This window comes from Saimiri boliviensis, chromosome 2, assembly GCF_048565385.1.
Source record: "Saimiri boliviensis isolate mSaiBol1 chromosome 2, mSaiBol1.pri, whole genome shotgun sequence".
NCBI classification, from domain to species: domain Eukaryota; kingdom Metazoa; phylum Chordata; class Mammalia; order Primates; family Cebidae; genus Saimiri; species Saimiri boliviensis.
Genome location: NC_133450.1, coordinates 229,989,934 through 230,015,728, shown reverse-complemented (window position 1 = coordinate 230,015,728; position 25,795 = coordinate 229,989,934). Strand labels below are relative to the sequence as shown.

At 36.6% G+C, this 25,795-nt stretch overlaps 1 protein-coding gene across 7 annotated transcripts in view; it reads right to left on the bottom strand.

Moving 5' to 3' along the window:
• Positions 1–393: 393 nt before the first annotated feature.
• NAA35 (N-alpha-acetyltransferase 35, NatC auxiliary subunit) overlaps positions 394–25,795 on the bottom strand; it is a 76,667-nt gene continuing 51,265 nt past the window's right edge. For 5 of the 7 annotated variants that reach the window (XM_074395496.1, XM_074395501.1, XM_074395497.1 and 2 more), the window contains exons 12-22: positions 23,079–23,257; positions 19,530–19,589; positions 14,974–15,080; positions 12,646–12,712; positions 10,297–10,395; positions 9,542–9,720; positions 6,587–6,723; positions 5,702–5,769; positions 4,869–5,009; positions 4,459–4,581; positions 394–2,179 (exon numbers count right to left, since the gene is read on the bottom strand). In XM_074395496.1, the coding sequence (XP_074251597.1) occupies positions 1,955–2,179; positions 4,459–4,581; positions 4,869–5,009; positions 5,702–5,769; positions 6,587–6,723; positions 9,542–9,720; positions 10,297–10,395; positions 12,646–12,712; positions 14,974–15,080; positions 19,530–19,589; positions 23,079–23,257 (1,385 nt within the window). In that variant the 3' untranslated portion in view covers positions 394–1,954. The remainder of the gene's footprint in view (positions 2,180–4,458; positions 4,582–4,868; positions 5,010–5,701; positions 5,770–6,586; positions 6,724–9,541; positions 9,721–10,296; positions 10,396–12,645; positions 12,713–14,973; positions 15,081–19,529; positions 19,590–23,078; positions 23,258–25,795) is intronic. The other 2 variants (XM_039475133.2, XM_039475134.2) reach the window with 1 other exon arrangement.

The window sequence follows — 25,795 nt, the reverse complement described above, 5'->3', positions numbered from 1 at the left end:
GTTTTTACGAAAGGTATCAAATCAGAGTTAAGATATTTGAAGCTGAAAACCCTTTTAACCATAGACCAAATATAAAACCGTCACTAGCCTTAGGCCAAGCCAGCAAAGCCAATTTAAGCCACAGAGTACCTCATTTTGAAAGAGTACTGCCTGCTACAGAGGACACAAAGGAAGGCCCAAGAGGCCTGGACAGCTGCCATCACAAACATGAAAGCAAGACACGATGAACAGGAAAGGAAGGGGAGGGCCTCGGGCACCAGGCACTTGAAAGCACAGGGGAATGTAGTCAGTTTTTCAAAGCCAGAGGATACTGAACAGACCCCCCCCCCCCGCCAATGAAAAGGTTTCATGGGTTAAACTGAATATGAAGTAAACAAAAAGGAGTACACCATATTTAAACCTAGACCTAAATTTTAATCTATATACATTTCTATCTGCCTCCTTTTTGAATAATGTCACCAGCAAACATAATGTATAATCTTTTAAAAGTGCCAAAAGTAACAGGTAAAGGATTTTTTACACATCTGTATTCTTACAGATATATACTTTGTGATGTCATGACACATAAAATCACAATTGTCATGTAATTTAGTTTCTGTTTATATCTTAGAGGCCCTCCCAAAAATCCCTTCTAAAGGTATTTTACCAAAATCTCATACAAGTGTTTAATTAATCCCATGATTTGAAACTTCCTTTTGGATAATGTTTTTGGAAAGAGCATACACCACCTTTAGTTCTTAATGTGGACAAAGAGCTAATGTTTTTCATCTCCAGCAGTGCATTTTTTTTTGTCAAGAAATTTATTAACCTTTACAAACACTATTTTCACTCAATCATTCATAAAAAAATGATTTGTGATTAAATCTGTAATAAAACCATATAACGTTCATCAATGCATTCAATAAGACCAGTTTCTTCCATGGAACATAATAAACCACTTTAAAACAGCAGTTTTCATTCACGTCATATAAGGCTGTCAAACTAAAAGTATTCCTTATAGTGAGTTGTTATCTAAGAAATCCATCTCACTTCCCATGATGTGGAGCCTGGTACATGTGCCCTCTAAGAGTGGGGTCTGAAAGTAGACTCTGCCCTTTTATGGCCACTTTCCCAGTCTCTCTCAAACAAGTTTCACAACAGGAAAATATTTATGAGCAGAGAAATCAAATTCAGGAGGAACCTGTTAAAGAAAGCCAGAAAGTCAACGAATATATCTACGAATATTCATATGGTACACAAAACAGACTATTTTTGAGTTTCTTGTGTTTTTAGAAACAAAGCAGCACAAAATAGATTTTTTTTAAAAACTAGGTTAGTGACAAAAAAGGAACTAATCTGGAAGAAAAACTGATTGTTTTTGAGTTTTATGAAGGTCATAAGAAAGCAGGCTGACCGGCTGTTTTCTATATTCGGAGAATAGTTAACAAAGATAAATAGTCAACTTATAGGAAAGACATTCAGTTAGATCAGGGGTCAGCACACTTTTTAGTTCCAGGGTAACTGACAGAACTAAGCAATGAAGTAAGACTCGGTAGGAAACCAGGGCAGGAGAGGAGGAAGGCAGCTCATGGGAAACAATGGAATACAAGGTGCGCAATACACACGGGCAGACGCCCCCACAGCGCCTCAGCGGCTGGCCTCTCCACAGCACAGAACCTCTACTCTGAAACGCTGACGTGGCGTGGGTGACATGATATTACCAAGAAAAGCTTATAGACTCTTCTTCTTCTGAGCCATTACAAAGAAATCGTTCATTATTAAAGCATTCACTTTCCTAAAGGTGGATAGATGCCTTTTAAATACCTCATACTTCTCCCATAAAACTTTCTTTACATTTTTTTTTTTTTACCTCAAGTTTAGTAATTTATACAGCAAGGAGATGGAAAACACATGGGCAGACTCAACAAAATATACATCTTATACATCTGAAGGCAAAATGGCAAGCTCTAGTAAGTTAATGTTTTGCTGAACTATAATTTTTAGAATGATTTTCGTTCAGTGGTTTAATTTTTTCTGCAATATTTACACATCTTATTGGAAAAAAATATGAAACTTCACAGTAATTTAAGACCATTTCTTTTTCCCACAATGTACTCACTTTAGATTCCTTTTTGTGTCCTCCTGCCAATAACTTCATAACCACAAAGTTGGGTTTGGCAACCTTTAAAATTCTATTAACCTGAAACACGAACATAAAACTATTGAAACATAAACTTCATAGTCAAAATGTCTTTCCTTTTTTGTTGAGACCGAGTCCTGCTGTCACCCAGGCTGGAGTATAGTGGTATGTACATGGCTCACTGAAGCCTCAACCTCCTGGCTCAAGCAGTCCTCCCACTTTGGCCTCCTGAGTGGCTGGGACTAGAGGTGTGCACCACCACACCCGGCTCGTTTTAAAATTTTTGTAGAGACAGGATCTCCCTATGTTGTCCAGGCTGGTCTTGAACTCCTGGGTTCAAGCAGTCCTCCCTCCCACCCTGGCCTCCCAAAGTGCTGGTATTATAGGCAGGAGCCACCGTGGGCAGCCAACATTTCTTAATTACAGATAACAATAGGAACTTTGTATAATGGAAGTGTTGATGTTTTATTAAATAAAGACAATTTAAAATTAAAATATTATATTTCTTTTAATACACAACTCCATTTCAATTAACTCTGAATTGAAAGGGCTACCTTATCTTGCATTCCTGAATAACAACAACAAAAACTTAGGCTGCAAAGTCCTGAAACGGCAGCACAGTATAGTATTTGGAGCACAGACTCATCTTTGAATAAATGAATCAAGTTTCACTAAATGAAATATGCCATGTATCATAGGTATCTCCTCAAATTTTTACACCCCCCTTTATATTTTCTTAGAAGGTATACATGATTTTTAAAAGTGTCTTCCCTATCCCCTCTTCCAAGGCACTCTGTGCTTCTCTCCAAGGAAGGAAGGAAATCTACCAATTCTGATATATCATTCTAAAGATATTTTATATTCATATATATACATATAGGCTTCCTTGCCACCTTTGATTGAAACTGCACCATACTATGCAAATTATTTAAATTGCATCTTTCTTTTTAGACTTCTTAAATCATAAAGGGCCTTCCAACACAGAAAGATCTTCCTTGTCCTTTTTAAGGCTGCATAATATTGCATCATGTGAATATATCAATTTATTAGTCCCCTGTTGATACTGTTTCTTCCAATTTTTTGCTATTAGAAATCCCGCTACAAATGGGGAAGGGATGGGGGGAGGGAGGTGGAGAGAGATAGCATGGGGAGAAATGACAGATATAGCTGAGGGGAAGGAAGGCAGCAAATCACACTGCCATGTGTGTACCTATGCAACAATCTTGCATGTTCTTCACATGTACCCCAAAACTGAAAATGCAATTAAAAAAAAAGAAAGAAATCCCGCTACAATAAACATTCTTACATTCATCACTTTCACTTCCTATATGTGTTCATGTATCTATGTAAGATAAATCCCAAAAAGCAGAATTGCTGGATCTAAGCATTTATGATTTTTTGACAAATACTGCTAAGTTACTCGTCTATGGAAGTTGCCCCAAGATAATACTTCCCAAAACAGTATGTACATGTTACAAGTAACTTTTAGAAAATAAATGTATTTCAATAAAGTTAGGGATATGGTAAATTATTAAAATACCAAAAGCCTGAAAAAATTTTTCCCCAAGTTTATTTTGATATCTCAGTCTTCAAAAGCAGTAACCTTTCTTTTAAATGGTCAAGTGAAATAAGGTTGTTCCTATGACAACTGGCCAGATCATTTTTAATATTTATGTAAGATACGGTTACATTTTAATTTTTTTTTTTTTGAGATTGAGTTTCACTCTAGTCACCTAGGCTGGAGGGCAACGGTGCAATCTCAGCTCACAGCCACCTCCTGGGTTTGAGCAATTCTCCTGCCTCAGCCTCCCCAGTAGCTGGGATTACAGGCATGCACCACCATGCCTGGCTAATTTGTATTTTTTGTAGAGGACACAGTTTAACCATGTTGGCCAGCCTGGTGTCAAACTCCTGACCTCAGATGATCCACCTGCCTTGGCCTCCCAAAGTGCTGAGATTAGAGGCGTGAGTCACTGTGCTCAGCCCCTTTGACAAACTACTGATTAAAACAGAAATGTTTCAATGCTAACATTTTGAGCTATGAATCGGATCAGTCTGGATCTTATGTTTATCCTTCTTTATCGTTGAGTGAGAGTCTTAATTTGTCTTTGCACGGACTTCTGAATTTACACAAAGCAGGTATTTACATCACCTCATTCTTAAAATAATTTTAAGTCTGACAAGGTATTACAAAACTATCTGAAATCCTTTGTAGAAACATGACAAGCTCCATTCACTAATACTATAAAGTTCACTTTCATAATTAACTTTCATCCAGCTGTCCGAGACGTATTTCCTGCTACACTTTTCCCCTAGAATTACTGTGAATCCAGTCTCACCTCATGGTCCGGGTTAGGAATATTTTCCAATATCATTTTTGCCTGCTGAAAGTGTTTACTAGCTGCCACATACAGTTCAGGAGACTGAGGAGGAGGGCTATATTTATTGAGGTCAGACATTTCCTAAAAAGGAGGAGAAATAGGATTCAAATACAAACAACTCTAAAATCCGATTTCTAATTATTATTCTACATTTTCTATTCACCATATACAGACACTGGGGCAAACATTCAGCACATCTTCCTAGTTTTAAGTAGGTGATATATAATTCTCAAACCTCATATACTACCTCATATTATTCTTATAATTTAAATAATTACTAATTTAACAAGATGGCTAGGTACACACAGCATGTCTCTAAGAAGGTCTAAGGCTAAAAATTTCATGACAATTTCACTGAGCAGGTTCACCTTGAACTGTAAGTAGTGCACTGGCGGCGGGGTCATCACACTGTTGAACGGAGCAAACCTGTGTTCATACCGAACTTGTTCACTATCAAGCTCAAACTTTGGTTTACGTACTTTGCCATCCATGTCAAATGCTACCATGGTCTAAAGGAAAAAGGACAAGAAAAAACAAGACATCAATATGAAAAAGTGAACACTCTCATCAATACAGAATAGAAAACAAACAGCTATTTAAAACCTTCAAGTAAATGCTTCTGAAGAATCGAGGACATACAATTTTCATAGTCACAGGTCCTATTTTCAAACAAAGTCCATGTTCTGCTTTATGCATTTTAATGTAAGTCGCCTCAAATAATTTCTTGGACTGCCAAGTACAACTTAAAAGTTAGTACCCATTATCTCTTGAAAAGGCCTGTTTTTGCTTAAGCCATTCATTGTGGAGCTCACCCTCTTCCTAATACACTCCCCTAAAAAAACCTCAACTCCCATCTTTTCCAGGAAGTCTTGCCTGATTATCAATTAGAAGTACTTTCTTCCTTTTCATGCTACCTGTCACAGATACATCAACAGGCCTGTCACTAAAGACCTGAAGCAAGGACCATATAGAACTGGTATCTCCTGCAATGTACCCAGTACAAAGTATCTCACACACAGCAAGGGCTCAAATGGTTGTTGAACAAATTAATGATAATAAAGGTAATCTTCAAGCAGACGGGAAGTAAAGCAAAGGTGAAATTAGAATCTGGAAAGAATCACAGAAGAGAGTTCATTTTAAACAAACCATATGATAAGAATACAGCTAAAAGGCAAAAAGAACTTCACTTTCAACAACTTACTTTAAACATTCCAGCACACATGTTCTGATATGCTTGGCTCATTGTGATCTCTCGGCTCAATGGGCGAACTGTAATTAGAAAGAAAACTTCCATAATCTTTTCCTCATCCCTCTTGCATTATTACAAAGAGAATCTAATTTTAAAAAATCTTCCAGCTTGTATACTAAATTAAAACTTCAGTTTGTTCATACAGGCTAAATTTTACTTATGGTCAAAACCTACAAATAATGTAATAATCATGCCCTAAATAGCTAACACTATAAAATTCCAGTATGAAGTAATTATAACTTTTCTGAATTCACCCCCACAGAGACTTAACCTCTTATATGGAAACCCGTGACTACAGTGATTTAATGACCCACCCAAACTGCTTTAAGTCCTAACGAAAAAATACAAAGTCGTATTTTATAATAATCGTAGCAATATCCGTAGCCTTCCCTAAGTGATCAATAGGGCAGTCCCTTTGAAACAGTTCTCTTTTTTCATGATTCTTGGATGATGCCTCAGGGTGTTCTGTGACCACCTTTCGGTGCCCACTCCCACAGCACAGCTCCAGAACTACTTCCCTCCTGAGCTATCAGGCTCTGTCAAAAGGTCAATGGGCTCCTGCTGTCTTGTTCCCTGTATCTTACTTGCACACTCCACATGGCTCCTTCTTGATCAATGATCCTCTGATACAAAGAATAGCAAAGAAATGAAAGCAAGGAAAGGAACCAAAAAGCTTGTATCATTAATATTGGGACTCAGTCTCTACCTTACAGTTTCTGAAGAAAAGAGGAACAAGAACTAAAATATAATGACTAACTCATGAAGTAGCTCTCCATCTATTTATTTATAAAAATTAAAGTACACTCTGTTCTTAAGTTTAAAAATAATCCACAGCACCTTTCTTTTTTTTCTTTGTTTTTTTACTACTACGGCCTTTCTGCTGCTCTTCCATTATCCTCTCCTCTGCCATTTGAGAGCCATCGGCACGACTCAGTGTTGACATCAACCATGCGTAAAGGAATTCAGAGAGATACCTTACAGGATACAAAATGTTAGTTAATGGTAGCTGTCTAAATGAGACAGCTTCATCAACACGTATATTAACAATAATAGCTGTGCCAAATAATGCTTTAGGTCTTTAAAAACAGATCATTCGATTAGATAACAGATTAGATCTTACAAGAAATAAACATAAGGATTAATTTTCCCTTTGTACACTTTACAACTTTCCAGAAGATTTCTTGATAACTATATATGTACATAAGCAAATCAAACAAATGCCCATTAAGTTTTTATTACATCAGAACACATTCAGTTCGGTCTATAAATTTTTTCTTTTAATCACAAAGCAAGCAAATAAAATCAAAGATAAACAATTACTGGCATTATATAAACTTGTTCTTAAAAATTAAGAACACTCACATTTACAATTTACTTGAGTTTATTTAATAAACGAAATATAAAACAGAACGTTCTACCAGACACTAATTTTTCAGAACTTTAATTAACACTGCTAAGGCAGAAAAGTATTCAAATCTAGGAGATACACACACACACTTACTTTATAACAATAATAAAAAAGCCTATAATTTCACATAGAGAGCAAACAATTCCTGGCCCTGAATTTAACATTTATTATAGTACCCTTTTATAGCATGTAACTTAATTTTGTTTCCCTGCCACCCTACAAAATTTGAGAGTCCATTAACAACCCATATATCATAACTCAAGTGAAGGATTTCTACAGGGAACAACAGATGATGCCGTCTACCTTGTTTAGCTAACCTAAGGAAACATGAGTGAAGGGGACAACTAAGATGCATGCTTTCCCTCTCAAATATCAGGTACCTCAATGATCTTTTAAGTGCTTTATAAAGATTAATATATATTTATGTTTAAGGAGAGTGCTGATATTCTGTACCAAGGTTCTCAAATTGTCATCTCTGGGCCAGCAGGAGTTCACCTGAGAACCAGTTAAAAATGCAAATTATTCGGTCTCACCCTAGACCTAACAGGTCAGAAATTCTAGGAACTTAGTCCAGAAATTTGTGTATTAATGCATTTTCCAAGAGAACAGGATGCATGTTAAAGTTTAAGAATCACTGTTTTTCCTGATGATTTTTAAAAAGTCCACATGCTTCAGGGATCATATGCATGAAAAACAACTAAAGATATCTTGGGGAAATGCAGGAACCCAGTCTGTAATTTTGAAATTAATAGCAGTTCAAAACCAGTATGAAAAGACCACAAGAGTTATTTATGGGCAAGTTCCTTTAACAAGAAAAGAAATGAATCTGCTTATGTATGTAGACAAATGTGTAATGGAGTATTTATCTGAATATCATTCATTTACTGAATTAAGATCCCAATTCTCTATCCACAAAAGCATGTAAAAATTATATTTTGATCTGAGAAATCAAGAACAAAAGGTTCCATTAGCTGCTTCAAAGCGCAAAAGAAAAAACCTGAGCATGTTCCCCTATAAAAAGGAACAAAAGCAGACAGGTGCAGTGGTGCACATCTGTAGTCCCTTCTACCTGAGAGGCTGAGGTGGGAAGACTGACAACCTAGGCCAGGCGTCCCCAGACTATGGCCTGCGGGTCGCATGCGGCCCCCTGAGGCCATTTATCCGGCCCCCACCGCACTTCAGGAAGGGGCACCTCTTTCACTGGTGGTCAGTGAGAGCAGCACAGTACGTGGCGGCCCTCCAACGGTCTGAGGGAAGTGAACTGGACCCCCGTGTAAAAAGTTTGGGGATGCCTGACCTAGGCGTTCAAAACCAACCTGGGCAATACGGCAAGACCCCATCTCAAAATACAAAAATGAAAACAAAACCAGAATTGTCTACTATGGATTAATAACAATACATAGTATCCAAAGTAGCTATATAAATACCTGTTATTAAGGATTATTTATTATCTATATAAATGCTGAAGAATATATAGCAAGGAAAATTATTCTCATATTACTAAGTTGATGCTCAAATTCAGTTTTCATAGCCAAGCGTTACCTGTTAAGAGCCCTTACTTCTTTAACAAAATCTATGTCAACAGCATGGAAGAGAATTACTTCCCCTCCCACAGCAGTGACTTCAGAGAATATAGAATGTCTTAATGACTAAGTTCAATAAATAAGTTTAAAAGGTGAACTCTATTAAAGCCTAATATACTAAACCTGAGTGTTTGTGTATATGGTAACATAGGTCATCAGTTTAAAATAATGTGCCAGACTGAGAAAAAGATTCAAAATAACTGAATTCATTAATGCTCAATATTATTTTCTATGACAGCTTATTTTCTTTCTATGACACCTTTTACATGCCTAAAATATGCTCAAACTTCCTCTTACTAGGTTTATTTTGTCCTCAAGTGAAAGGGAAGAACTATTCTGCTGAAGATTATCTTTTATCAACTCCAAAGCCCCTGAAGTGACTCCTCAGCACCACAGTTTGAAACAGTTATGCTCCCAGTCATCATGTTGGTCCTGATTTCTTCTGAGAGACAGACATGATTCCAATTTGATGTTTAACTCTATCAAGTATATCCACAGCTAGTGCCGCAAAATGTGTTAATTTTTCTCCATAGGAGCAAATAAATGATCTTTAATTAATCCATTTACTTTTTGGAGCCATTTTTTGTAATTTTTACATAAATATTTGGAAAAATATGCTCATATATTATAGCACGTAAAGATATTCAAGATGATACAGCTCTAATTTTCAAATTTTTCCAACTGTCCCACAACTAAAGTTAAAATATACTAAATAAAAAAGTACCCTAAAATTAACTCTAAATTCTCTCAGAACTTATCCGTTCCACCCACCACCAGTTTTAACTCAAATTGTGCTCTTACCAATATATGTAATAGTACTCGTGCATACTGTAGAGTTCCAATTCAAAGCCGCTTAGAAGATATTGTATCATAATGCGAAGGTTATGGTAAAGGACCCAGGTACCTAAACAGGCCAAATGCTGCCTTTGGGGTTCCTGTTTCAACAGCATGGTGTGAAGCGCTGCATCAACCTTCTCTGCCTATTAAAATAACTGTGTTCACTTTGTTTTCTTAAGGTAATGAGAGAACTTTAAAAAACATACAGCTAAAAAGAATACGAGCAGAAAATTTAAATCTGACCACCCAAAGAAACATTTTCAAATGCATTTTTAGTTACGTTTACGTTCAAAGTTCTCATTTCACAATGGTTAACATTTACCTCAACATGCCTTAAATTAAAACTACAACAAATTTACAGGACAAAAATACAAATAATACACTGCAGGTCCTTAATTATCAATATTGTTGCTGCACACAAACTTTAAAATTAATATATTAATATTTTTCTTGATGTAAGCTTGTTATGAAACTATTTTATACATATTTCATAATTTATTCCGATTATCAAAGAAATATTTAAGATGTCTATCAGTTTGGATTATTGTTCTGTTTCATTTTGTAAATTTTGGTATAAGAAACTGTTATATTTTAAGTGAAAAGTGCATCATATTGAAAAATTAAATAATTAAAATATTGTTCTGAAGAATTGTTTTTAGAAATCTGTACAAAGTGTGTGAATTATTTAATTTCAGAAGAGAGGGGAACTTGGCTCTTACCTCATCCTGCAAGGTAGCAAATTCCTCAAGAATATGACCAAGCTTATCTCTCTGTCGAGCCCTGTTATGTCCATGGATCTGAATAAGACTACAGAATGGCTGCAATATACATATAATTTGTCAACCATAAATATGAAATTTCCTGGCACTAAAGAAACATAAAATTCCAAGTTCACAATCTGCTTTAAGGGGAAAAAAATGGCTGTGTATATAAGAATTATGTCTATGTATATTTTTAATTTTACACAGGTGTTTAAGAAACTCAACACCAGAATTTATCAATAACTGGAAAAAAACAGCTTCATGTGAAACTTGTTTTCATATAGCAAAAACACCTTCCTCCACCCTCTAGATATCTTCTTGCAATTTCATGAGGACAATTTCTTTCCTGCTTATTTTGAGTCAAAAGCCAGTGTTCAAGGCTGACATTCCTATGCTGCTATATATACCAGAATGCCTAATAATTACATAGCTTAAGAAGAGCTAATAACCATAAACCCTCACTAAGGCTCTTTATTCCTGCTTTCTCCATACAGTCTTCTCATCTAAAATACTATGTAACATTCCACTAACCAGGCAAGAGACATGGAGTAGCAAGATGCTTTAAGTGTGAATTAGAAGATTCTCAAAAGTATAATATTGTTTTATATTTACATACTTAAGACAGATACTATCTCATTTGATCAATAACTACCCTGTAAGAGGTCAGAGAAAATATAAGAATTTTACTCTCTAAAGAGTGGAAAAAAAGTGATATGCCTGATAAAATATTAATAACAAATGAAGTCTGATCTTCTATTGTTTCTTTCTCTTTTTCCCCATACCATGCTGCCTTTCTATATATATATATATTTAATAACTGGAATTAGGACCAAAAGAACGCCTGTTGGAGTTCTCTAAAATAAATATTCCATCTAATTAAATAAAAATGAGGCTGGGTTTGGTGGCTCACGCCTGTAATCCCAGTGCTTTGGGAAGCCCAGGTGGTCATATCCCTTGAACTTAGGAGTTCAAGACAGGCCTGGCCAACAGGGTGAAACCCTGTCTCCAGAAAAAAAAATCAGCCAAGTGTGATGGCATGAGCCTGTAGTCCCAGCTACTCTGGATGCTGAGGTGAGAGGATCGCCTGAGCCCAGGGGGTAGAAGTTGCAGTAAGCCAGGATCAGGCTACTGCATTCCAGCCTGGGCAAGAGGGAGACCCTGTCTCTAAATAAACAACAAAAATAATTAAACAAAAACAAATTATAATTCAACTCACTACAAGGTTTGCTTTTTTTCCTAAATACTTGATACAGAAAAAAGTTTGTGATCTCATTTAAATTTATATATATTGTACTTTTTTTTTTTTAAGACAGAATTTCACTCCTGTTACCCAGGCTGGGGTGCAGTGATGTTACCTTGGCTCACTGGAGTCTCTACCCTCTGGGCTCAAGCGATCCTCCCACCTCAGTATCCGGAGTAGCTGGGCCTATAGGTTCACATCACCACATCTGGCTAATTTTTTGTTTTTTTTGTGGAGACAGGGTTTCACCCTGTTGGCCAGGCTGGTCTCAAACTCCCGACCTCAGGTGATCCGCCCGCCTCAGCCTCCCAAAGTGCTGGAATTATAGGCGTGAGCCATTGCACCCGGCCAATAATTTTATTATAATTCAGTTCATTAAGAATAATACAAAGTATATAAGGATGTTAAAAATACTCTTTGTTCATAAGGTTAAAAAAAAGTAAAAAAGTTTTTATGTCCATTCACAAAAAATTTTGAGGAAGCAACTGCTGTTTTCCCAGTTGAGAGTCATAACATTCCCTATCTGTAGTCCCTGCAGGCTGCAGTGGGAGGTCATCCAAGGCTGCCTCTGTAGCTAATAACCTATCAGAAGACCTTAGGTTATAAAACCATCTACCCAAGTGTTAGGAGGAGACAGTTTTTATTTATTCACTCAAAAAAAAGAAATATTAGAAGAAAAAAAAGCATAAAGATACTAATGGAATTACAGCCACTTTTTTTTTTTTGTTTTTGGAGACAAAGTCTTACTCTGTCACCCAGGCTGTAGTGCAGTGGCGCGATCTTGGCTCACTGAAACCTCCACCTCCTGGGTTCAAGTGATTCTCCAGCCTCAGCCTCCCGAGTAGCTGGGACTACAAGTGTACATCACCATGCCTGGCTAATTTTTGTAATTTTAGTAGAGACGGGTTTCACCATGTTGGCCAGACTGGTCTCAAACTCCTAACCTCTGGTGATCCACCTGCCTCAGCCTCCCAAAGTGCTGGGATTAAAAGCAAGAGCCACCACACCTGGCCACAGTCTATCATTTTTAAAGTACCCATTACAACAATCCAAATTGTAGCTCTTACCCGAACACAGTGAGTAACAAAGGAGTCAATACAGTCCTTGGCCTGGTGATTATTATATAGGTAGCACCTGCAAAATAATAGCATATCATTAAAATCAATCTACTCAGCCCAAAGAAAAGCAGCAGTAATTACTGCAGATGCTACCAAATAACAGAGAAGGTGAATAAAGAAGAAAATGAAACTGATTCCTAAGTTAAAGAATGTTAGTATTAGATTAAGAAACATTTTACAATTATGTAATTCACACAATCTGTGATATTTCCAATTCCTACAGATCTGCATTCGAACAATTAGACTTGGATCCAGTAAGATCGAATTAACAAGGAGAAAAGGAAAAGTCCAAAGCCCCACTTTTTCATGACACTATTTCAGTGTCATATACTTTCCTACAACTGATTTCCTCAGGGACTGCGCTTACAATAGTAAAGAAAATACTATACAGGATCCTAATTTTTTTCTGTACCCCCGCTTCTTGCCATTGGCTATAAATCACCTATACATCCCTTTGGCACTTCATCTCTTCTCACAAAGTGGTTTCCTTTGGTCTTCCTTATCTCTGATAAACAGAGCCAGGGTCACACAATGGAAAAGACAGTGCACCCAGCACCCACGAGAAAGAAAAAGGTGAACACTTGGAACAGGCAGTTGGTGAAATGGGAAGAGCTGAAGGTTCATTACATCTTTAACCCTAAAGCAAGAAAATTACTTGAGATTAAAATAAAGCACTTTTCAAAAAGGCTCTCTCAATCTAAAAATGATTATTTTCAAATTTAAAAATTCAGTATAAGAAGTATGTTCATTAGCAGCCTTGAACATAAAGAGGAAGAACTTTCTCACAACACAGCAAAAATAACAAGGAGATGAATGTCATGAGGCATAGGTAAGGGAGATCTAGAAGACCAAGTTAGTATGCTAGGAGCTCTAAAAAAGGAAAAAACAAAACAGATGAAGGTGAAGCAGTAAGTAAGTAATAACAGGGCAAAATAATCTGACTGAAAACTTGAGTCTTTAATGACCAAGTTCCAGATAGGACTAGCTGAAAATCACACATGAATATTTTGGTAAAATTTCTGAACTCCTGAAATAAAGAGAACCCATCAATGCTCCAGAAGAAAGTTTTAAATCACTTACAAAGGAAGAGTGATTTCTCATCTGTAACACTGCAATTTTTAAAACAGTGGAACTATAGACTACCATACAATAAACTTTTCCATATATACAGTCAATTATCATTATTTGTGGTAGTTCATAAAGTTTCTGAAGTTACAAAATTAGACTATTAAATCATTGCTAATAGGGGAAATAAAGGGTTAGATTCCTATCAGTCTCAGGTCACATTTCCATGAATTTCAATGCATAACTTTGTTTTATGTGTATTTCTGTTTAAGACACCTTAATTTAATGGATTAAAATATTGTTGATTTATTAACATCAAACTCATGGCCCAATAGCATATACCAAATGTGAACAGGCTGAATTCTGCTTTCAAAAGATTTGAACTAACAAAAATCACTCCACCATGTAAAAGAACCACATTAGGCTGGTGCAGATCACTTGAGGTCAGGTGACCAGCCTGGCCAACATATGAAACCCCGTCTCTACTAAAAATACAAAAATTAGCTGGGCATGGTGACATATGTCCATGATCTCAGCTACTTAGGAGGCTGATACTGGAGAATTGCTTGAACTGGAGAGGCAGAGGTTGCAGTGAGCTGAGATGATGCCACTGCACTCCTGCCTGGGTGACATTATGTACATGCAAATATTTCAAAATTCAAAAACATCAGAAATCTGAAACACCTCTGGTCCAAAGCATTTTGGATAAGAGATATTCAACATTTATCACTAAATATTTGAAGCCATTAAAAAGAATGAGATCTACCATCAAGTAACTTGTGACAGAAAGACATCGTATCTTTCTGAAAAAAGATACACTTTGTTAAGAAATAATGACTCCTTTCTTCCCTTCCCCATTGGAAAAACCTGAAATTTCTCAGAATGCCAACACAAATGACGATTCTTTGTGCATGCAATCCTTTTCAGCCTCTGATGGCAGCATTTGTTCAGGGCAGTGCCTCTAATAGGGCAAAGTTTAAGGACTTACACCAGAGACAAAAAAAACTTGGAGGAGTTATCAGAAATGTCAACCTCATTAAAAACTTAGTTTAAATCTAAACAATGTGGTAGAGATCAAAATTAACACGATTAAGTTACTTTTATGTGGAGATTTGATCCTAAACAATTTTGATACTTAGGCTATAAAGGAGTAGAGAGAAGTTGGGCTTTTAAGGGAGCACATACAACCATAAAATGCCTTACAATACTTACTTGGGAGAAAGCACCGGAGGACTGACAAAAGACCGAAGTGCATCTTTCACCATGTCTTGCATGAGATGAGTTCCAAAGACCTTTTTGTTATCCACCAGGAAAGTGGTCTTAAAACAAATGTTACATATTAGTAATGGTGTCACACAGTTGTCATTACTGTGAAATGAGTATACTTTTATAAATACTACATACTACGCTAGTGATTAAAACATAGAAAATTGGTGAAAATTTTTTTTTATAAATTGCTGTCTCCACAATGAGTGTTACTTATTAATCCTTATTGAAGGTGTACTCTGATGTAGAACAAAAAATGTACAGAAATAAAAATCTCCCAAGCCAAGAGTAGTAATATTAAAACGGTCAAAATAAACTGACTAATTTGATTATGTCAAATGAGCTAATGTATTAAAAAATGCTTCACAAACTATGGAATATTAAATGGCTATGTCATTTGATTAATCCTACGTTTATCTCTAATGAATGTTTTATAACACATGCAAATATTTAAAATATTTTTTCATGCTTATTTCTGAACATAAAAAATTTTTTAAATAATTTGCATTTAATAATTTGTTTTAATTTCCTTCCCTTAATCCCACTGTATCTTTGTATTTAATATATCATACCTTGACTTCCCAATATTGTTTTAAAATTTTATTTTAAAATTTACATATGGCTGGGTGCAGTGGCTCATGCCTATAATCCCAGCACTCTGGGAGGCTGAGCGGGTGAATCATGAGGTCAGGAGTTTGAGACCAGCCTGACCAACATGGTGAAACCCCATCTCTACTAAAAATACAAAAATTAGTCAGGCATGGTAGTGCCTCTAATAGGGCAAAGTTTAAGGACTTACACTGGAGATAAAAAAAAACTTAGAAGAGTTATCAGAAATGTTGTCAACCTCATAGAAACCTTAGTTTTAATCTAAACAATGTAGCAGAGACCAGTTAACACAATTAAGTTACTTTTATATGCAGATTTGATCCCAAATAATTTTGATACTTTGGCTATAAAGGAGTAGAGAGAAGTAATCCCAGCTACTCAGGAGGCTGAGGCAGGAGAATCACTTGAACCCAGGAGGCGAAGGTTGCGCTGAGCCGAGATCATGCCACTGCACTCCAGCCTGGGCAACAAAGTGAGACTCCATTTCAAAAAAAAAAAAATTTACATATGGTAAAATTCAGATTTTTGTTGTGCAGTTTTACAAGTCTAACAAATGCATAATTTTTAAAATCAGTCTCACAATCAAGGTATAGAATGACTTGTATCACCCTAAAAACATTCCCTCATGTGATCCCTTTGTGGTCAAACTCTCCTCTTGCCTCAAACCCCTGGTAATCACTGATCTGCTGCTCTCCAACTCTATCATTTTGCCATTTCTGGAATGTTATTAAAATGAAATCGTATAGTCTTTTGAGTTCGGCTTCTTCCACGCAGCATAATGCAGTTGAGATTCACTGGCACTGTTAAGTATATCATACTTCATTTTCTTTTTATTTCTGAGTAGTATTCCACTGTGCATGTACCACAGTATGTTTATCCATTTACCAGCTAAAGAATATTCAGGTTGACTCAGTTTTTGGTGATCATGAACAAAACAGCTCTACACATTTGCAGAGGTTTCTAGAAGAATGTCAAATTTCATTTCTCTTAGGCAATCAACTAGGAGTGTGATCTACATGTTTAATTAATAAGAATGTGCCACACTATTTTCCAAAGTAGCTGAACCACATTACACTCCTATCACCAATACATCTTCATCAGCACTTGGTATTATCTGACTTTTTTTTAAAAGACAGTCTGAAAGGTGGGTAGTATTTCTGTGGTTTAATTTGCATTTCCTTATTATTAACCATGCTGAATCTGAATATTCAATATACTGAATATTGTTGAATATTAACCATATTAGATTTGTACCTAAGTATTTCATTTTTTGATGTTATTGTAGTTTTGTTTTTAAAATTTTGATCTCCCATTGTTGAAGTATACAGAATTACAACTGCTTTTTGTATAATGACTTCATATTCTGCAATCTCATTAAATTCACTATTTGGCTCTAGGAATTTGTTTGTAAATTCCATGGGCATTTTACATGGGAAGTCACGTCATCTCCAAACAGACATGTTTTCTTCCTTTCCAATCTGTATGCCATTTCTTTTTCTTGCTTTATTGCACTGGCTAAAATTTCCAGTGTTAATTAAGAGTCAAGTGGGCATCTTTGCTTTCTTCCCATTCTTGGAGGAAACCATTAGCCCTTCATCATTAAGTATGATGTCAGCTATAGGGTATTTTTGTGTATCTCCTTTATCAGGTTTAGGAAGTTCTACATCTAGCTTTGTTAAGAGTTTCAAATCATGAATAGATGTTGAATTTTGTCAAATTTTTTTGTGTGTCTACTGAGGCTTTAGATAATATGGTAATTATGCTGACCAATTTTCTTTTTTTTAAAGACGGTGTCTTTCTCTGTCATCAGGCTGGAGTGCAGTGGTGCGACCCCAGCTCACTGCAACCTCCGTCTCCTGGGTTCAAGCAATTCTCCTCTGCCTCAGCCTCCCAAGCAGCTGGGACTACAAACATGCGCCACCACATCCGGCTAATTTTTATATTTTTAGTAGAGATAGGGTTTCATCATGTTGGCCAAATTGGTCTCAATCTCCTGACCCTGTGATCTGCCCGCCTCAGCCTCCCAAAGTGCTGAGATTACAGGCATGAGCTGCCACGCTTGGCTGATGAACAATTTTCAAATGATGAAACAGACTTGATTTCTAGGATAAATCTTATTTTGTCATAGTGTACTACCTATTTTTATATATTGTTTAATTTGATTTACTAATACTATATTGAAGATTTTCACATCTGTGTTCATGGAATAAGATTTTTACATCTGTGTTTATAAGGAAACTAACTATACAGTTTTCTTGTTTGTAATGTTGGTTTGGTTTTGATAAGAGTAAATTTTGACTCATATAATGAGTGTTCTTGCCTCTTTTATTTTCTGGAAGACACTGCATAGAGCTGGCCTGCAATTTGCACTGTTGTAGGTTTTTAACTGTAAGTTCAATTTATTTAACAGGTAAGAGATTATTCAAATCATCGGTTTCTTCTTGAGTTTTGGTAGTTTATGTCTAAATTTAAAGGAATAGGTCAATTTTATTTGCTTTTGCATTTATGAACAGAGTTGTCTATAATACTCCCATGACTGTCCTTTTAATGTTTACAGTCTAATGATATCCCTTCTTTCATGCTTGATATTAGTCATTTGTATTTTTTTCTCTTATTATGCCTCATTAGAGGTTCATCGACTTAATGAGTATTTTCAAAGAATGAGCTCTGGGTTGCATTGATTTTCTCCATTGTTTTTCTGTTCTATATTTTTACTAATTTCTGCTCTTCATTATTTCCTTCCTTCTGCTTGCTTTAATTTGCTCTTCTTTTTCTGGTTTCATATGACGGTAGCTTAAATTGTTAACTGTAGACTCTTTTTTTTTTTTTTTTGAGATGGGATCTCATTCTGTTGCCCAAGCTGGTGTGCAGTGGGGCAATCACAGCTCATTGTAGCCTGGACTTCCCAGGTTCAAGTGATCTTCCAACCTCGGACTCCCGAGTAGCTGGGACCACAGGCATGCACCACCACACTGAGCTCATTTTTTGTAGAGACTGGGTTTCGCCATGTTGCCTAGACTGGTCTTGATCTCCTGGACTCAAGCAATCCTCCCACCTCAGCCTCCCAAGCTACTGGGATTACAGGCGTGAGCCACCATGCCAGGCATATTTTTCTTTCATATAAACATTTAATGTGGCTGGGCATGGTGGCTCCTGCCTGTAATCCAAGCACTTTGGGAGGCCGAGATTGGTGGATCACCTGAGGTCAGGCATTTGACACCAGCCTGGCCAACAGAGTGAAACCCCATCTTTACTAAAAATACAAAAATGAGCCAGGCATGGTGGTATGCAGCTGTAATCCCAGCTACCTGGGAGGCTGAGGCACGAGAATCACTTGAACCTGGGATGCAGAGGTTGCAGTGAGCGGAGAGTGTGCCACTGCACTGCAGCCTGGGCAACAGAGTGAGACTCTATCTCAAAACAAAAAAAAATTTGATTCTATAAATTTCCCTGTAAGCACTGCTTTAGTTGTATCTCACAGATTTTGGTATGTTATATTTTGACTTTCATTCAGTTCAAAATATTGCTAAACTCCCCTCAAGACTTCTGTCTTTGACTCATGCATTACTTAGAGGTTGTTTAACTTCAAAATATTTGGAGATTTTCCTGGATCTCTTTCTCTTGTTGGTTACTGGTTTAATTCTAAAACAATTAGAAAGATACTCTGGATGATTTTGATTATTTCTATATTATTGAGGTTTGTTTTATGACCTAGGATATGACCTTGATGAATGTTTAATGCTTAAAGTTAATACTTCGATTAAAAAAAATACAACACTAACTGGAAAAATTCTTTAAAAGCATCTACCTTTTGTTCAATCAATCAATAAATAAAACAATGTCAATATGCGTATAATGTTGAAAGAAGTATTTTGATACTAAGTGGAACTTACTTGTAACAGAGATCGTGAAAGAACACATGGTGACTGTTCACTAAATTCACAGAAAAAATCCTAATAGATACATAAAGAAAAAGCAATGTCATTAATAGATTAAATAAAAGCTGAAAATGCTACAACATATAGAGTATAATTTTTACTAGACCTGGAAATGACACAGTACCAGAGTTAAAATACGACAAATAAAGGTCATTTCTATAGAAATTATTTAATTGTATAAAAGGGACAATGGCTAATTCTAGACTCTAAAAAAATAATACCAACAATAGTTTACTAAGTCATGGGAGAACTTCAGTTCCTATTTCACAGAAATAAATACCAAGTAACCAAGTCAACTGGATGCACATTACTGACCGTTGCTGACTTTAGGGAAAGACCAAGAGATACAGGTTTTTGAGATTCTTTTTAAAAAATCCTGCAGCTTGCTGAGAAAAGTCCAAAGGATCACTAACAACTCCTCAGGTACCTACCCTCAGTTAGAACCAGTGTAGGTCCCCCTGAGGTACCTGTAATGAGCAATGCTTTCCTCGGAAGGCTCAGTAAAAGTGACTGGCAATAATGGCAGACAACTTACCCTTCAATATCAGGAGCCTGTCCCCACCCAGGTCAGCCCTATTGCTTATTTAAAAAAAAAAATTTAAAGTCCATTTGCCTACCAATACAACTGGTAAAACAACTATATACATCAAGAACATATTACCTTATGGTTGATAAGGGTTTATAGGTTGATTTCACTTAAAGATCTTGCAATTAATCTGGTGAACACAAATACATATCCAGGTAACAATTAAGATAAAAAGAGTCAATGTGGCAGAAAAGAGTAAGAAAATATCTATTCTCATTCCAGATAGGCTACTATAATCTGGTTACTTTAGAACCTCTGAACCTTTGTTTGTTTAGCTGTAAAACTGGCTTTCTGTCTATGATCTTTGTCTACTTTTAAAATTTTGATTCTTATGATGGAATAAGAGCAACCTAATAAGAAAATAAATGCAACAGAAGGTAATAAAGGCATAATCAGTGAAAGTTTTACCAAGGAATGAAGACTTAAGCTAGGTTTTTTTTTTTTTTTTTTTTTTTTGAGACAGAGTGTCGCTCTTGTTACCCAGGCTGGAGTGCAATGGCACGATCTCGGCTCACCGCAACCTCCGCCTCCTGGGTTCAGGCAATTCTCCTGCCTCAGCCTCCTGAGTAGCTGGGACGACAGGCACGCGCCACCATGCCCAGCTAATTTTTTGTATTTTTAGTAGAGACGGGGTTTCACCACGTTGACCAGTATGGTCTCGATCTCTCGACCTCGTGATCCACCCACCTCGGCCTCCCAGAATGCTGGGATTACAGGCTTGAGCCACCGCGCCCGGCCACTAAGCTAGGTTTTAATGACAAAGAATAGAAGGAAAAATAGAGAATATAAACAAAAGTACAAATCTTTACTATCAACTACTTCCCAGAGACTGCTGCTAAGTACTAGGAGTATAAACTATATACTGTGTGATCTCAAGGAACAGTAATGTGGCAATGTGGCAACCTGCAACCAAAGGGGAAGATTTCACAGAAGAAATGACATGGGGCTGGCAATTCCATACCTTGGCATGTAAGGTAACAACACTCAAATGCCTAGCTATGCCACACACGTAGTGTACTTATTCCTACGAAAACAGTACTCTTGCACATTTTTCTATGTTCCTACTAACCTTCTATGCGTTACTATAACTTACCAATTAAAAAGCTTTTCTGCTGTCAGAGAGTACAGAAGAAAAACAAAATTCTAACCCTGAATGTTCTTAAAATGAGCCTTGTTTTTCTGTATTTTAACCCATCAAAGGATTAATCCAAAATATGATAGTTAAAAATGTGCATATTCTTCAACCTAGCAGCTTCATTTGTTAGGAATTTATCTTAAGGGGGAAGGAAGCATATGATAAAAAGATTTATTTATAAATATGTTCATCTTAGTATGATTTGTAACATTGAAAATGACCTAAGTGTAACTTAATATGAATGAAATGAAAAAACCTGTTAATATATGCTTATAATGGAATATCACACAGCCACTAAAATAATGTAGAATTTGTCATGTATTTATTGACATGAAAAGGAAGATGTCCATGACACAGAATTAGCAATTTTTAAAAGCAGGTAAACACCATGATCCCATTTTTATACATAAAAACATATACATACTTAAATACGTATGTATGTATATATGTGCATACTGGTATATATGTGTATACATACAGACACACACACACACACACACACACATATACACACACACATTTATATGTTTTGAAGAGAGAATCCAGAGTTTAATCCCCACTCTTAAAACTTAGATGAGGCCAGGAGCGCTGGCCCATGCCTGTAATCCTGGCACTTTGGGAGACCAAGATGGAAGGACTGCTTGAGACCAGGAGTTCAAGACCAGCCTTGACAACATGGTAAGACACTGTCTGCACAATAAATAAAAATTTAAAAATTGGCCGGGCACAGTGATTCACACCTGTAATCCCAGCACTTTGGGAGGCTGAAGCAGGTGGACTGCTTGAGCTTAGGAGTTAGAGACCAGCCTGGGCAAAATGGTGAAACCCTGTCTCTACAAAAAAATACAAAAATTAGCCATGCATGGTGGCACATGCTTGCAGTCCTAGCTACTTAGGAGGCTGACAAGGAAGGACAGCTTAAGCCTCGGAGGTAGAGGTTGCAGGGAACAGAGATCACATTCTGCAGTCCAACCTGGGCGACAGAAGGAGACCCTATCTCAAAAAGAAAAAAGTTTAGCCAGGTCTAGTAGCATGTGTCTCTACCAGCTACCTGGGAGGCTGAAATGGTAGGATCACTTGATCTCAAGAGTTCAAGGCCAGGCAGGGCACAGTGGCTCATACCTGCAATCCCAGCAATTTGGGAGGCAGAGGTGGGAGGACTGCTTGAGCTCAGGAGTTCAAGATCAGCCTGGGTAACATAGTGAGTCCCCATCTCTACAAAAATAATGATTAAACAAAAAAACTGTCGGGTGTGGTGACACATGCCTGTGGTCCCAGCTTCTTGGGACACTGAGAGGTAGAAGAATCACTTGAACCAGAAAAGTTGAGGCTGCAGTGAGCTGAGATCAGCCTACTGCACTCCAACCTGGGTGATATATCAAGACCCCCATCTCCACAAAAAAAAAAAAAAGAAGAGTTCAAGGTCGCTTTGAGCCAAGATCATGCCACTGCACTCCTGCCTAGGTAACAGAGTGAGATCCAGTCTCAAAACAAACAAATCTTGGATGAATTATCTAACCTTTCAACTTGAGCTTCTTAATCACTAAAACAGTATAAGAGCTTCTGAGAATTAAATCGATCGTCTGTATGTATAATATTTATGAACCACTGAATCCTCTAGCTATCACAGAAAACAGACAAAGAGCAGTATTTACCCTTGGTCAGTGTCTATAAAGTGATCAACATTCTGTTATTAAAGTTACCCCATAAATATGTAGAATTACTATGTATCAATTTTTTTTTTAAATGGAAGTTACATTCTGGAAAAGAGATTTGTACTTACCAGGATACAATGTAAATTTGTTAAATTCACAACCTCACAGACAGTTTTTATTCTCTCTATTAATCTTGCAAAATAGTTGACCATTTCTTCCCTTTTAATTATTTTTGCATATCGAGGGAAGGTAGGTGGAAGTAGCCTCTGGTTCACAAGGGGTTCAAAACCCATCATAATTGGATGATCTAAAAAGAAAATATAAAAGTAAAAATTTTCAATGTTTCTCTGAATTTTAAACTGTAAATGTTATTAAATACAAAAATGCCAGTTTAAAAAGCTTTTTCAAACAAACTCTAACCACAAAATCCTCTAAATATATTTCATAATTTATAATCTATCTATCCATTTTTTAAAAACTAAAGTAGATTTAATAATCTAAAACTGTACTTCCTACCTACATGGTGGTGACAGCAGTGATGGAGGGGAGTTTCTATGTCAAAATGAACTCCAAGAAACTGGATAAAATAGGGTCAGTATATTCTTTCAAAACAGAATGATAAACTAACCATGAGATTGTGAAGAAAGGTAAAATGGGAACAAAAATAATGTAGGCTTCTCTTTCCCTCAATTACTCAACAGTAGAATCCATTCAAATTTAGCTATAAAATAATCCTGAATCGCAAAGCAGAGCAGCACAGCCATCAGCCCTTAGTCTTCCATGAGTCTGAAATGCATTTGCTACAGAGATGTAATTACAGAAATCCACAGTCCTTTAAAGACGGCATTATAAGACATCTAAGGGTAAGTTCCTCTTTCTTCTTCTCCGTCCACTGGTGATCTCACTTTTCACACTAGTGCAAAACTCCAAACTAATTCTTTGTCAACTTGATATCTAAAATGAGGAAGTATATCGCTAAAATGATACATGAATAAGAATTTTTTATTCAACGTTCTCCTGCTAGTCTATGAACAGGCCACAACCTAAGAAAAAATATGGTTTCAGATGTCAATAAAAGATAAAATTAAAGCTGAATAGGTGTTATTAAAAATTAAAAGCAAGACTGACAACCAAATTACAATGCACCTGGGATATATACCATAATTTTCTTTAGGACCACGCAAATAAAGATGTTTCCAGTGTTCTTGGTCTTTTTCATCTTCTCCCTATTTTCTCCCTAAGTAACTGATGGATGTTACTTATTCTAACATAAATTCCAATTTAAATGATCATTCCAGACTAAAGACTAAAATCTTTAGCCCACAATCTTTTTTCTTAGTTCCACACCTATAGCTTATAACTGTATAAGAAACATTGGTATGCCATATCATCTCAAAAGGCAAATGCCCAAAAACTATCTTTGTTTTTCTCCTAACATTGCTTTTCCTCTTATAGCTCCCCTTTCTCAGTAAAATGACCCATTATCCTTAACAATTGTTAAGCCAGAGGCCTAACCTCTTCTCACTGCCTCACCTACTTAGTAAGTCTTAAAGATTCTAATTCCTAACAAACACTCAATCTGTCCCTCCTCTTCCCTCTCAGTGTCACTCCAACAGTCTAACTGTACCGCCTGCTCCCTCATTCAATTAATCCTATACGCTGCCACCTCAACTGTTTTATCTAAAACACAGCCTGATTTCATTCTCTAAATCCAAAAATTTTATTGACTCCATATTATATATGGTACAGATTCTTTGGTAGGACACTGGAAGGTGCTTTCCAATTTCCTGCTGTTTCTAGAGGGGAAAAAAAAATAAAAACAAAAACAAACTACTCCAGTGGAAAACCACACATTGTTCAGAATGATTCCATGGGAGCTATTTAGAAATCTATAAATTGTAAGCAAGTGACAAACATGCAATTTTTATCATATCTGGTAGAAATTCGTTGATTTCTTTCCCATTCTATGGGGAAAAAAACAACTTTGCTACCATCCACAACTTATTTCAACATTCCATTACTTTGTATAAATTTGTGCTGTTTAAAGTTTTACATTTGAACTGATATAACATTTCTTTGAATAAGTTTAGCATTCTTTTTTTTGTTTTCCCCCCCCCCAGAGACAAGAGTCTCACTCTGTCACACAGGCTGGAGTGTAGGGGCGCCATCAAGCAATTCTCTTGCCTCAGCCTCCTGAGCAGCCGAGATTACAGGTGCCCACCACCACACCCAGCTAATTTTTGTATTTTTAGTAGAGACAGGATTTCATCATGTTGGCCAGGCTGGTCTTGAACTCCTGACCTCAAGTAATCAGCCCACCTTGGCCTCCCAAAAGTGCTGGATTATAGGCATGGGCCACTGCTCCTGGCCACATACATTTTTATATCTGTATGAGAGAGTCATGGTTTTACCTTTTTCTGAAAATGATTTTTGAACACTCCCTTATCCCTAAGCACCATAAGCTATAAGCATGCACAGTGACTCACAAAATTCATGCTCTTTTATGCCTCTTTACTTTTTACACAAACTGTTTTCTCTACCTGTAAAACCTATCCCTTATTATTAGGTTGGTAGTTTGGACACAGCTTGAAAGCCCTCTCCTCTTCAATTCTCCCCAGTACTTTCTATATACACTACTGCACTACCTATATGGGGTTTTGTCACTTTCCCCTCTCTCTGAGCTGTTTTGAAAGCAGAAACTGGCTTAATTTCCCAAACACCTAAATACCCAGCTCATATGTTTGCTCAGTAACAAGATATGCGACACACTCAGAATAAAATGAAAGGCTATTTCTACTATAATGAAATAGTTTGAACACTTATTTAGAACTAAAATAAAAGTAGT